The 14,909-nt window shown below is 38.9% G+C and overlaps 2 protein-coding genes across 2 annotated transcripts; both read right to left on the bottom strand.

The window, feature by feature from the left end:
- Positions 1-349: 349 nt before the first annotated feature.
- Positions 350-6,415, bottom strand: LOC310957381 (putative flap endonuclease 1 homolog). The gene is made up of 11 exons (XM_083927923.1): positions 6,221-6,415; positions 4,794-4,860; positions 4,176-4,278; positions 3,223-3,277; positions 3,019-3,080; positions 2,768-2,904; positions 2,377-2,437; positions 2,130-2,261; positions 1,887-2,032; positions 1,666-1,810; positions 350-1,018 (listed from the first exon to the last, which is right to left on the bottom strand). The coding sequence occupies exons 1-11, from the start codon at positions 6,300-6,302 to the stop codon at positions 968-970; spliced, it is 1,041 nt and encodes a 346-aa protein (XP_083784049.1). The 5' UTR covers positions 6,303-6,415; the 3' UTR covers positions 350-967.
- Positions 6,416-6,700: 285 nt separating this feature from the next.
- On the bottom strand, positions 6,701-14,569 carry mffb (mitochondrial fission factor b). The gene is made up of 7 exons (XM_083927733.1): positions 14,431-14,569; positions 12,604-12,822; positions 12,086-12,264; positions 10,587-10,678; positions 10,286-10,456; positions 9,135-9,210; positions 6,701-8,547 (listed from the first exon to the last, which is right to left on the bottom strand). Exons 2-7 carry the CDS (start codon positions 12,815-12,817, stop codon positions 8,416-8,418), a joined length of 864 nt encoding a protein of 287 aa, XP_083783859.1. The 5' UTR covers positions 12,818-12,822; positions 14,431-14,569; the 3' UTR covers positions 6,701-8,415.
- Between the last annotated feature and the right edge of the window lie 340 nt (positions 14,570-14,909).

Here is a 14,909-nt window from a genome sequence, read left to right as displayed (position 1 = left end):
ATTTGCTTTTTTATTTTTGGTAATTATTTGATTTGACTATCATATCTATTAAGTCTATATGTCCATTTATGTGTTTCTTTCCAATGCTTATAATGTTTTTATGTAAAGCACTTTGAATTTCCTTGTTGTTGAAAGGTGCTATAAAAATAAATTTGCCTTGCACTTCCCAATCATACTTTCCATAACAACATCACACAGCAAACTACACTTCAACATGATTTTTATTTTCATTTTTTTAAAGGCAACAAAACCACATATAGAAAATACAAAACATAGAGTGTAAACTACATTTACAAGTATTTTCAAAATAACATAAACTCATATGGATTGAAACATCTCACTTTCTTTTTGACAGGATTCCACTTTGTGTCGCATGTTTTAAAATTCAAGTCTTTGGTCTCGGCCTTGGCACTCTTTACACAACAGGTGCTCATTGAATATCTAGTGATGAGACATCCCCTGTCTTCAGTTCTGGCTTGAGGGAAGGCCTCCCTGACAGTGATCACACTGTTCTCTTTCATAGCTATCCACCGCCTGCTCTGCTTTTCTTGGTAGCTTTGCAGGAAACTGCTGGATGCAATGAAGAACTGCTCAGTGACCTGCATTGTTGCGCACACTGCTGTTAAGACAAGATCGGATTATTGTATTTTATTTATGGGGGTGGTGCTCCCATGCAGACACAAAGACCTAAAGTCAGTGTCTTGCCAGAAACTTGTTTTGGCTTTTTCTAACTTAGGGGGTGTCTTCTCTTTATGCAAAACCATAATTCAACATTTAAAGCTGCCGCCTCTGAAAATAAATAAAAAATCAAAATAAATGAAGTCACTGACATGGATTTTAAAGATTCTGGATTTTCTCAAAAAAATCATCAAAAGATCACGGATTTGGCTTTTGGTTATTTTCATAATTGGTTGAGATATCAGGACAGGCAGACATCGTTGAAACAACTTGATGATGGTCGACGGCCTTATTCTGTCTTTGGTCTCTTAGTGTTTAGAGGATCTGCAGCTTGCACGGTCTAGAGGAAGAAAGAGAGAACTGTTCAGACTTATCAACAAAGCCCATTGGTCATGTTAAAAGGAATAGTGATTTATTTTAGGTCATAACTGGCTGCTTGAATGCATAGATATAAACATGTAGATGCCGCGTCCAGGCTTATGGGATGCGTCTCAGCCTCTGCCATCTTGGGACAGGGTTCTGAACCGTTTTGACTACAGACTGTATGTAAAGACTCAGACCTTTGTGCTGCTTTTGGATGTTCTAACAAAACAAATAGCAAAAGTATGCAACATGGAATAACATTTCACAAATGAAAAGTGTTTTTTTAATATTTTACTGTTATGAACGTGCTGAATTTGATATATCACAAACTATAGGCTCCAATCGTTCTTTAAAGCTAACATAAACTATCCCGATACTAAAGTAAGCTTACACTATCTTGTGTCGGTAAAGAAAAAGAAAAAAAGATAGACATACACATACATGCATTTGAAGAAGCTCCCCCTTCCCAAGATGATGTATTGCTCCAATGAACAGCATCGGGTAGTTTTAAACACTTTTAATCATTTAATCATTATAGCTTTCATCTGATTATTAAGGTTCTAAATCAAGTTTTCAAACGCCTTAAATTAAAAAATATATTTTTGTAGATAATGTTATGCTCACCTGCCCCCTCTTTCTGGTGACTCTAAAGAAGTCCTCCATGCGAGTCTGCTTGCTGCGCCCTGCTGCCCTGTCCTTTTCCCTCTCCGCCCGCATACCTTCCCGTGTCTGACGGAACTTCTCCATTCGACGACGGATCCTGTCCTCCCTAAAAACATATCAACGTGTAAAAACAGTCATAAGGCATGTAAAATGAAAGCTGGGCTTAAGCAATAAGTACGTACTTAACGTATTTGACGTGGCAGAGGAGCCCAACCAAAGCTTCTTCATCTGGCTCAGACCAGGTGAGTTCAGGAGCCACTGTTTGTGGTGCATCCAAGAATATCTTCCGTGCTTCTTTGAACTTCCAGAAATGTGGCACAGGATGGGTCTGAAAGGCAGCAGATACAAGTGTCTTATCAGATCTTACACTTGTTCTGCAAAGCAACATACGGAAAGAAAAACAAAGAGAAGTGTCCATCTAGTACCTGTCTGTTGACATGCAAAACCACATTCTCAATATTACGGTGCTTCTGGATCAGTGAGAGAGCTCTTGTAGGACCCAAACCGGCTATCTTGTCACAGTAGTCACAGCCCAACAAAATACACAGGTCAACAAACTGGTGGGAGAAAAGTGCAAAAGAAGTTTGAAGACTTATTTGTCGTATTTCCGTGAAGTTGTGTTATGAATTGTGATATATATACTTTCTTCTATACTTAAAGTTTTAGTCTCACCTCCTCGTGGCTAATTTTGAGTTGTTCTAACAGCTTGGGTAAAGAATATTCAATTACTTCACTGTGAAGAAGAAGAAAAGCATGGGTCAGTATTAGATGTGTTTAGAAAGTCGCTGCTTCAGTGAAAGTGATAAGGAAATCACTAGTAGTGGCATGAACATGAACATTAGTTGAAGCTACAAGTCCTGTTATCAGAGATCTTTCAACCATGATGTCTCACTACAGGACTTACAGCCTGCGGCGGAGTCACTGCATCAATATCACTACAGATGAGCAACTTGAGATATAAATATTAAGGAAAGTTGCCAGCACGAATGTGAATTATACTATGAAATGGATTAAAACACAAGAAAACTCCTGAATGAATGAAACATGAATCGCACAATGCTACCTGTCCTTGTTGGCGTTCAGCTGGCGAATGAGAATATTGGCTCCAAACGTCAGTGTGTCCATGTCCTCTGATGCCACGGCGTCCACAGTCCCCTCTTTCACCAGCTGGGCACACAGCGCCTCAGCATCCCCTGGAGCCTGGTGTACAAGACAGAGAGAAATGGAGGGAATTAAAAAGGAAAATATGTGAAGTGAATGAAGGAAAGAGACCTATAAGAGAGAGAACTATGAGCAAATATGAACAGGTCACACCTGGATGACAGGTACACCCAGAAGCTTCAGGAGCTGGAGACAATCTTTGGTCATTGATGATGCTGCATGGAGTACAAAAGATTCAAGGTCCACTTCAGAAAACTTGACATTTAAATATTATATATATTCTATTGGAATGTATTGAATTCTCTAACAAATAACCTCAAAACCTGTGCTTGTGGTTGTAAGTCTGTGGAGATGTACCTGTGCCTGTGAGGTTGGGTGACCACCAACCAGCTGCTTTAGCTCGCTTCTCAAGCTGCGGGAAGAACAGGAGCTTCGATCAGAATGGGTGGGAGTCAACTGTATCACACTACAGGGTTTAGCTGTCTCTATCATAACGCACTGATTTCCCTTCCTTGTTTTGGATATTTTATTCAATCAACACAAGAAAGGAGAGCAGCTCTAAAGCCATTATAGTACGGTTCTGACAAGAACCAAAAAGCGGGCTGGGATAATTACAAGAGACCCAACTCAGCCTGGTCACAATCTCTTTGAACTCCTCCCCTCTGGCAGACCCTCGGATCTCTGCATGCCAGTATATCCAGACACAAAAAACAGCTTATTTCCCTCTGCTATCACTATCCTGCATATTTTATGTTTATTCTGTACATTTCGTTCATTCATCTTCAACCGCTTGTCCCTGTCAGGGTTGCGGGGGGCTGGAGCCTATCCCAGCTGACATTTGGCGTGAGGCGGGGAACACCCTGGACAGGACGCCAGTTTATCGCACGGCACATAGAGACAAACAGAGACAGAACCATTCACACCTACGGGCAATTTTAGAGTCATCAATTATAATTGTATATAAGAACCTACTGCATATTACATATGTATATTGTATATATGATCATAACTGCCTGTCTATTTTAGCCACCTGAATTGTTTATTGTATATCCCAATTTATTTATGGTACGCAGCCTTATGTCTGTATATCTGTATATTTATCTTCTTATGCGTACTTAGTGTCTATACTGTAACACCTACCGAATTTAAATTCCATGTATGTGTCATACTTGGCCATTAAAGCTGATTCTGCTTCTGATTATGAGCATGAGGGAACAATTCAGATTAGGTTTACCTTGACCTTTAACTGTCTTACACACACTAGGAGGATATGTTTAGTGTGAAGTTACAGACTCAAAGGTGTCACTTACAACAGCTGTCTTTTCCCCGGGAGGCTTCCCGTCAAACACAAAGACCGGCTTTATGTCATGTTCCAGGAAGGTGAGTGTGCGGAAGAAGAGACCGGTCAGAGGACTACGGAGAGGAAATATAGGATATTTAACACAAGTACATTTGTCAAAGTATAGAAACTCATGCACATTGTTAAATATGATCTTTAGCCTATGTCAGAGAGGTCTTAATTCAACTTTATGGTTGTGGTCTGTGGTGTTGTGTTGGATTGTATTATGTGTTTCTGCTATGTGTGCAGTAACAGAACATATACAACATGTACATATCCTTGATTTCCGTCTTACATTTTTGCATTTGTTGATGTTGCAAATTGACCTGCTCGGATGCAAGAAAAATATCGAGCCGACAATAAAGTCGTATCGTATAATTAAAAATAACTAATTAAGTCAACATACAAACTAAAGCGGCAGTGTGAGTAATTTACGCAACAATATTCAAACGCAAAGCTATTGAAGGGCTATTATATTGGACTGGGCACTAATTGAACTGGGAAGGAAATAGGGAATCAATAAATATTATTTGCTAGTCGTAGAAAGCTCCACTTCATTGAGACAGAATGGGTCATTATGAAAACTCACCTTAGTGAAGGCGTCACAGCACGGAACTGGTTCATAACAATAGAGGTGTCCAGTGCGATAACTTTACCTGTGGGTGTAACACAGCACCAGCATCATCAGCACCATAAAAGACCATTTCTACTAGTAAGAATGTATTTTAGATAGTAAAAATTACATTATGGATTATCTGCAATGTAATTCTTACTAATAAAATTGCAGGTGTTCATATCTGCAATGATATTTTTACCAGTGAGAATGTATTTTAGATAGCCAAAACTACATTATGGATATCTGGAATGTAATTCTTACTAATAAAAAAAGCTGTACATAGTCGTAATGACATTTCTAGTAGTCAGAATGCATTTTGTACAGTCAAAATTACATTATAGATATCTGGAATGTAATTTTTACTACTAAAATTGCAGGTGTACATATCCGTAACGACATTTTTAATAGTCAGAATGTTTTTTAGATAGTCAAAATTACATTATGGATATCTGTAATGTAATTCTTACTACTAAAACTGCAGTTTTACATATCCATAATGACATTTCTAGTAGTCAGAATGCATTTTGTACAGTCAAAATTACATTATGGATATCTGGAATGTAATTTTTACTACTAAAATTGCAGGTGTACATATCCGTAACAACATTTTTAATAGTCAGAATGTTTTTTAGATAGTCAAAATTACATTATGGATATCTGTAATGTAATTCTTACTACTTAAACTGCAGTTGTAAATATCCGTAATGACATTTTTACTAATCATAATGCATTTTGTACAGTCAAAATGCCATTATAGATATCTGGAATGGTTTCATTTGGGATATCTGAAATTAAAATTATGACTAGTAACATATGAATTGTATATATCTGTAATTGGAGTTTTTCCTAGTCAGAATGACATTACAGATATCCAGAAGGTTCATTCTAGATATCTGTAATGGTTTTTCATTTGGGATATCTGGAATTAAAATTATGACTAGTAATAATTGGATTGTAGTTATCTGTAATGGGAGTTCTTCCTAGTAAGAATTACATTACAGATATCCAGAAGGTTCATTATAGATATCTTATACACGTGAATGGCGAAAGCGACGTCATTTGTATTGATAAGAATGATGTTGTGGATATCTCAAATGATAATAGATAGTAAGAATGTCATTGTGTATATATTTAACTATCATTCTGACTAGTAAGAATTGAATTACACATATCTGAAAATACACATCCAGTCTAGATGTTAAATGTTAAAACCGCTTACTAACACGTAATTGTTATTAGAAGTTTTGTTGTGTCAAAGTTAGCCAAAAACTTAAGCTAAGCTAACTAACTTAGTAGTCAGGGGACTGGATGCTAACGTTAGCAATCGCCGTTTTATATGACAAAGATGAACCGTGCAGGTAAAACTAATGAATGGACAATAAGAGCAGGGGTATTATTACCCGTGTAGTCTCTGATGTCCTTGTGAAGAACAGCACCGGGAGCATTTAAACGGATCAAATCTGCCAGTTTGGTGATCCCCATTGTGTTGCTAGACAGCAACACTGCTTCTGTTAAAGTTACTTCCGGTTAAAAATAAATAAATACATTTAAAAAAGGAAAACTGCTCAGGGAAGTTTGTGTTTGATCCAAATCAATTTCCGTTGATGTAGAAATCTTTTGTAGTAAAAAAAAAACGCACTTCCGTTTTACTTAAATGATACCTCACGTATCCAGTAAACACTGGAGCAACTTCCGTCTTCTCATGGAGCAGTAGGGGTCAGCATTGCACTCAAACAGGGAGGAAATGAATATCCATTTATTACAGCAAAAAATATACAAACAGTGGATGTATTCATATATTACAAATAAAGTAACACACTTAAAACCCCAGCTTTAAGTAACAGGTACAGTGCTTAACAGAAAGAAAAGAATGTTAACTGCCACATTTTTGTCGACTAATTTCCTTATTTAAAAATAATGACAGCAATATTTTATATACAGAGCCATCTATAACACATGATCATACAGACAGTAGCTTTGAGATTTGGATCACACTGTATATGATGGATAAAACCACAGTTCAGGCTTTTATTCTTGTAGGTTGAATGGACAATTTCTCAGCAAAAAAAAGCTCAAAAGTAGAAAAAAAGAGATGTTCAGATATAATTTCCCCCCTTTCCAATACCTAAACTTCTGTATAAGCCAATACGGAATACTGATTCGATTTCAGTGTGTTAAAAAATACATCTATATTAACAACAGCCGTATATACGCAACTAACCCTGTATGGAGTTCGTGTATGGCCTGGCTCAGGTTACACATACAGATAATGAATACCATAGAACTTCCTTTTATTACTAGTTTTACAGTCAGCATTGGAAAAAGAACATAAATAGACTACTTTAAAGTAGATTTTTTTAAGGGTTAAATCACATGGTATCAAGCAGAGTTCATACTTGTTAATACCAATACCAGCATTTTAGGCAGTATCAGAGGCCGATATCCGTACCACTCTAGTAAAAAACAGCATGGGACAACATGATTTAGCACTGCACAGATAATACCCTTAGTAGCCTACCCTTTTTTTATGAGACTTTGTCAAGCACATTACAAACAAACAACATTAACAATAATAGGATATTCAAGAACTGTATACAAATGTTTTAGATAATGCTCAAAACAAAAGTGCAGGACATTCAGGGTTGATGTTATGGCATCTCTAGGCTTAGTCATCTTACTTTGACACTAAAAGAATGGTAGTTTTTTTTTTTTTTACAGAACTGGAAAACCTCAATTTACAACAGCCAAGACAGCTCAGGTCCTGTGACTGTAGTTCCAGCTCTGGGTTTGGTTCCCAAAACATTTGTCGCTTAAGTAAATCCTTGTTTCCTCTCTAATCATTCTTCTCCTGAAGCTAAAAAGTCTCATTCACAAATGGGATTTACTCACACAGAGATGAATGATGGTAAGCATCACTGTAACATTTGTTGTTGCTGTGCAAAGGATTCCTCAAGTCTTACGGGTGCAATCAGTAATATTCACACAAAATAATCAGAATATCTTAGTGAGACTTATAACTTATACCCGGCCCTCCTTTGTGACATTAAACTGGTCCACATGTTCTATCAGTGCAGTATTTGAGAGGTGGAGAAAGCTCCAGACTCAAACTTCAACTCTGCTTAAGAGCTGACATTATATTTGTCAGACATGTTGCTAGTTTTTAGACAAATAAAGTAACTAGTGTGTGCAAACGTCATCGATCCAGCTGTAGTGTCATTGTGCTTTGTCTTACTAGTTGTTTGTACAGGAATGAAATACATACGTTAATCTTTTACTCTAGTGGTGTAAGAGTTTGTAGTCAGATGTGAATACTAGCCAATGTGAAATTTCGTAACGTACAGGGGACAAACCCTAACATATGGTTATGATTGGTTTTGAAAACTTTGGTTATGTATTACTGCCTCAGGTCTTATCTTGACAGTGCTAAGTTTGAAATCCCAATACAGGTGGTTGTGGTGGTGGACGTTTACCAATGTTGTAGTTTCCCGTGGTTGCCTGTAGATGCAGTAAAGACTCTACTGTATTTAATGGTTGCACCTTTAACAAAGAATTGCTTTGGCTTCCAGTGTTTTAGGAGACTCAGTCTTGTCCAGTCTTAGCGACGGAACCAGATCCAGGTGTTAATGAGCCAGAACGCAACTGTGGCAGAATACAGGATCACCTCTCGCTTGGAGCGTTCTTTGTTTTCTTCCTCCAGCAGCTGCAGACGCCGGTTCAGCTTCACAATCTGAAAGGCCACAAAAAAATAGTTTTTTCACATTAAAAAAAAAATGGGAGAAAACTGCTTCTGTTCTACCGATCCCGAAAACTTTATTGTTGAACGAAAGTTTGTGTCTGTGTGTGTAAACGTGATTGACACAACATGAGGTTGCATTTATTTTTAAACGTGCGACAATTTCAGATGAAATATATAAACTTGGTGTCACACTTTTCTATTAACAACAGACATGAAGAACCTCCTTTTCTTGATTTTGTTAAACAAACTACACAACTACAGCAGGAACAGAATCTTTGAGTACTTTCCTACTGGCCCATGATATAATTACCACATGTATCGCATTTGTTTGTTTACGATCATCTAAAAAGCCAGTTGTATCTTTTCACTGGCTGTGTGCTGCTCTACCAGCATGCTTTGTAAGCAGATATTAGAGACATAATCTTGTTGTGTCAGCAACCCTTCACTGTACAATACCAGTTGTAATTTGTAACCCACAAAGTAGGAGAGAGAACAGGCACAAGATGCACACCGGAGCAGTGGAGAAGCTGATGAAGCAGTTATCAGTGACAGTCATTTGGGCGTATGAGACACATTACCTGTCGTCGTAGTGAGGAGGCGTCCACAAAGCCGGACTCATCAGGGTTTATATCCAGGGCCAGGTCCAGGTGTGTCCTATGGAGATCAATAGGTCTCAATTTAGAGTAATGACAACAGCAACATACTTAAAGTTAGTCTGTCTCAGAAACTGTCTGGAAACATTTTCCAACACATATTTTAAAACCCAAACAAGGTTGTTGGACAAGAGAATAATGCTGATGTTGACAAAGACTTGCCCCATTCAAGACCCTGAGGACTTCAAGTACCTCCATGAGGGCGCACTCATACTTGGCCCAGATGATCCGTGCCGTGCTTAAGGGTGATTGTCCCCCATCCTCCTTCCCCTGCGGCCCAGGCCCGCTTGCACTCAAATGACTTGAAATGATCTGAATGCTTCTTGCTTATACGTCATCACCCCTCTGAGTTTTAGTCTTGCCCGACTGTTTTTGAATTTTTCATCTGACCAAATCTGTAGTAAACTGTCCACGTTTGGTGCATCTTTTAAAATCTCTGTAGCTGGGAACAGTCGCACATAAATAGAAATTGGGGCCGCCGTCAAGGCTTGTGCTCGTGCATGTGCATCCGTGCTTTACAGAAGTCCACCTCTCTCAACTGGGCCATGGCCGGCCAGCGTGCCATGCCTGGGCGCGGAACAGTTGTAATCACACTGGTCAAACAAACTAGACTTGAGCTGGAAAGCGTGCTTGGGCACAGTACTAATGGACAGTGTGAGTGTGCACTAAATCAGTGTTTTTGGCTCACATACAGTAGAGGCAGGATGAGGTAAACTGAGGCTGTGAAACATTATGAATGGCCTTATAATGTTATTGAGTTTAGTGAGAAATATCAATAAATTTCAAATTAGATCAAACAAACAAAAAAAAACAACATCATCAGGGCACAATTTTTGCGCGCAGGACCTTGTGTAATTCATCAAGTACGTTCCGAAACTCTTCCTCCTCCTCCATTACAGCTCTTCACCTGAGAAGCTTTCCTAAAGCTTACAATAAGATTGTATTTATTTTCTATAATATGTTGTTATTTCATGACTTCTCAGAGATTCACCACCAGGACCAGCTGTTTGTTCTGACAAACTTTGTGAAGAGGATGATTTCTGAGAAACACAGCAGACAAAGAAAAGAGAAATCACCTGCGGTGGCTGTCATCTAGCACTTCGAGGACCTGCTGGTAAGCCCGGCGTGTCGTTGACTGAATATAAGACAGGAACCCCGCAGCTGTAAACAGGTTGATGTTCACATCCTCAGGAGAACAGAGGGGGGGACACAACCGGACTGGGGGGGCAGAAGGGGAAGGGGTTACACTGGCGGGGTAAGTGGGGAGAAACAGCAAAGAAATAAGATATTTTTTTAAACAAACCAAGAGTGAAATCAGAATGAAAAGTTAGCAGTGGTGAAGCAGTGTCGTAACAAATGTATTAACAATGTGCTTACCTGAGATCACCTCTGACAATTTGACTGCTGTGGCGACCTGACATGTTCTCGCTCGCACTGCGTTCCCTTCGAGACCGAGCGTGAAACTGGGCCTATGAATGATACAAAGATTTGAAAATTGTTTAAAGCTCATGTGAAAAGTTAAAGGCTAACTTAAAAGCTATAAATGATCTATCCCCTTTCAAAGCAGGCTAGTTTATATTGAAATCAATTATCTCAGAAATCTCCACCTCAAAGTTCATATTGGTTTTTGTTTTTCACCCGATAACCTTCAAATCAACAGCTTCCTGCTTTAACTGCACAGCCTTACACCTTTGATGAGCTGATTAACACCCGAAATGTCTCTACATCTACGATACTCAACACACACACACAAACGTAACTAACTGAAAGTGACCTACAGTCTTATTCCGTCACTTAAGGACGTTTCCCTTAGGTGGACCCCTCCGGACTTCCCATCTTTGAAGGCGCCCCAGTCTTCCTCGTCTTTGGTTGGACTATCCAACCGATCATAAAGCCTGTTCGTCGCCACCCCCCAGCCACTTTGTAAAAACACCAAGAAGTTAACTCCAGTTATTTTGTGTAAAAGGTTGACTGGTTTGAGGCTGGAAGTATGGGCAGTAGGCTTTAGTTTACTTTGTTTACTCTCCCTTCATTCTGTATTTTCTGTAACTTGATTGTTTAGCAACACTAGGTTTACGGGTGGCAACTAGATAAACTGGTTAGGATTAGAGCAGCTAGGTGGGTTTTTTTTTAGTTTATTTCAGCTGTAGAAGGTCAGTGGGAGTTTTGTTAATCAGGAAGTGGGTTTTGTTCTTGATTGTTTTATGAATTGGCGCAACCTGTAGCCTTTCCTGTTGCTGATTACTTTATAACCAGTTGTTAGGTAGAAATCTTACTTCTGCCTCCACTAACAAACAGCTGTGTATGCTAGACAACATCAGCTGTTTGTTGCTTTGTTCTTACTTATGCACTCCAACAGTGACAAAAGTATTATTGTAGTATTATTGTTTTAGGACTGTAGCGACTAATTGTTCGTTTAACAAGCCGCTTGGAGTCTCAGTGAGGTCTTGTCCAACACGCTTGTATAAAATCATTCTTCCCCAACGTTAGTTTTAAGTGTTTACTGAACCAAAACATTATATATGAAAACAAAATTATATGTCAGGGAAATTAAAGAAAAGCAATGAAACGGTCAACAAAAAATATACAACCCCACTCACCAACCCCCCCACCCCCCCCGTGTCTAACCAAGTGCGCAAACAGGTGAAATACTGTGAAACCACACCCAGGTGTTAATTACTGGAAATGCCAATAACAAAAACAGCATGTGCAGGATAAACAAATAATAAATGCCATACCATTTTTGGCTCCTACAATGACATTTTGTGTTTAACTCCAGCCTGCTACCTTTCTATACTTTAATAATAGGATAGAACAATAGCGCACCACTATTGGGATCAGCTTCAAACTCAGTAAATTAAAAAAAAGACCCTTACCACATGGCTGGGATTGCTCTGTGAAGTGTCAGTTTGTTCAGTTTCAAGTGAGTCCAGAGGCTGCTCCGTCAGAGTGAGGATACGCGGAGGGGCCTTCATGCTCAGGAGGTCCATGGGAGGGACGGACTGAATCAGATCCAAGTCCCGCGGACGAGAAAATTGAGAGTCCCCATCATCGCCTGTGAAGGAAGTGAGGAGGAGGACTGTTAAATAAAAAACGGTTGGTGGTAGGAGGTCACAAGGATCACGTGTTACTATGTTTTCTGTGCTGCTTTCCATTATTTGGCCAAAAGACCGCATGCTTTTGTAAACAAAGCGACGCATCACGATGACGTCAATAATGTGTGTGGCGTGTTACGGCGTGATGACATATAGGCAGTACGAAGCATTCGTGCCAAGGCCCAGGAAATGTGAGTACAAACGAGCCTGGGCCGCGGGGGGGGGGGGACAAGTACCCTAAAGCACGGGGCACGGTACGGATGGACAGTGTGAGTGTGCCCTTACTGTCTCCTCTTTACCTGCTACGATGATCCTCTCTGGCACCTGCATCAGAGTTGTGTGAATGGGCAGGGGCTGCTCAAGTGACAGAGACCCTGCCTGGTTCCCCGAGGCCACCTTGAGGGTCTCGGGGATTCGCATGCGCTGGCTGATGCCCTCTGTGTACTCCAAGTCATAATGGATGCGGTTCATCTCAGCCACATCCGCAGAGGAAGAGGTGAATGGCCCACTCATCCAGCCTGTAGACACGTCGAAAGGAGGAAAATGGAAAAAAGAAACGCTTAAAATACTCAACACACAAAAGAAAAGACTGGAGTGAAAGTTACAAAACATTACGCCACACTTGAGTGATGTCAGTATCACAGAAACAATGTTCAATAATCATATCCAAGTGTATATCTGGGTTCCTTTACCTTTTACAAGGTCAAATTCAAGCACTTTTCCAGGTGCATTTTCAAGCTTTCTAGCACCTTAAAGCTGCGTTTAATTACATATTTTATATACACATTACAAATAGCATACAGTTAACTGATTATTTCATTTACTCATCAAAACAAATAAAATGTTACGTGCAATTAACAACCAAAATTATGTTTTATCATCATTCTACAAAGGGGTGACAAAGGAAAAAAACAAAGTCTCATATTTGTAACTTGACGTCTTATAAAACCTGAATTTCACATCTTGAAAACACCACATTAAAATGTTAAGTGTTTTCAAGGTTTTACTACGGAAGCCCAAAAGGTCATACATTACATATATTTTATTTCCTCGGTTTTCCCGTGATAACGAGATAATTAATTTGAGATCTGGAAGATCAGAGGAGCAGGAGAATATTGACCACCATCACATACACGTATCGCATCAATCGATTGAATGCCTTTATGCCTTTTTATTACAGATAATGTTCATATTAATGTGGCTTCAGCTTTATCAGAGTGACGAATGAGCCTGGTGGCCTCATTGTTGTTTTTAACAAACTTTATTGTAAATATTATATAACATTACAACAGCATAAACACCAGCACAGGGAGGAGATTTACAGTATGCACATAAATATACAGATTACAGTTTAATCTCACAACAGTAAATAACCAACTGAAATCATCCGTCAGTGTTGTCTATAGTGTTCTTTGAGATCTGAGAAGTCTTTCTGAGGCATGAGATGTCAGGTGTAATGCGAATCTCAGGCCTATCACGTTTCATTCATTATCTATCAACTTAATTATCAGGAACTGACCGTTTAGGGCTTCCGTATTTCCCAGCACCCATCAGCTATAATATTGTATTTGCACTGGCATCATTTTAGTCGATGCCAGTGCATGTGCCAGTTATTGTTGTTGTTTTTGTTTCTAATTTGAGTATAAAACTACCCTATGTGCACTTGAAATGCCCCTCCGAGACAAATAAAGTTTATTGAATTGAATTAAGAACCCGGTATCTTTGCCTGCCTGCAATGCCACCCTGATATTCTGATTATTAGTATCATTGTTCCTAATTTAAAATGACAAATAGGGTGAATTTAGCCCTTGCTAATTGGCTGAGTGGCCCAAAACACACTCTAGCCCGACGACAGGGTGGATTGTAGGTGGTTTAACAGCCAAGGCTGATGATAAATAATACATAAGAAATAACATTTCACATTTCTGCTGCAAGGAAATACATAATGAGGCGCAGCTGTTGTTGACACATGGCTTCAATGTCACTGAATGAAAATGCACATGAGACGCAGTGTGTAGCATGTAGCTTCTGTCTAGCTGCTGTGTGTGTGTGTGTGTGTTTAGCATTAGCTCCGGTTAGCACAGGTTAGCACAGCACAGTTTCCGTGTATCTGCAGGGATACTCACCGTTCTGGTTTGAGCACCGGGTTTAAAATGTCATGAGTCAAAGGTCAAAATGTTGTTCGTGCCGTTATTTTAACCGCGTCCACCGGAACTGACGGCGAGGAAACCGAGAGACACACCGATGCAAGCTAGTGTGTGCGTGTGTGTGCGTGCGTGCGTGTGAAGGACTAACCATGACTTAAGTCTCAATAAATAAATAAATGCATACAAAAATCTATAAATACATAAATGAATAAATAAATGCATACAAAAATCTATAAATAAATAAATGAATAAATAAATGCGTACAAAAATCTATAAATACATAAATGAATAAATAAATGCATACAAAAATCTATAAATACATAAATGAATAAATAAATGCATACAAAAATCTATAAATGAATAAATAAATGCATACAAAAATCTATAAATAAATAAATGAATAAATAAATGCATACAAAAATCTATAAATAAATAAATAAATAAATAAATGAATAAAT

This window comes from Echiichthys vipera (genome assembly GCF_963691815.1).
Source record: "Echiichthys vipera genome assembly, chromosome: 15".
Classification (NCBI taxonomy): Eukaryota; Metazoa; Chordata; class Actinopteri; order Perciformes; family Trachinidae; genus Echiichthys; species Echiichthys vipera.
Note: the sequence above shows the minus strand (reverse complement) of the source record. Positions and strands in the feature narration are given on the sequence as shown.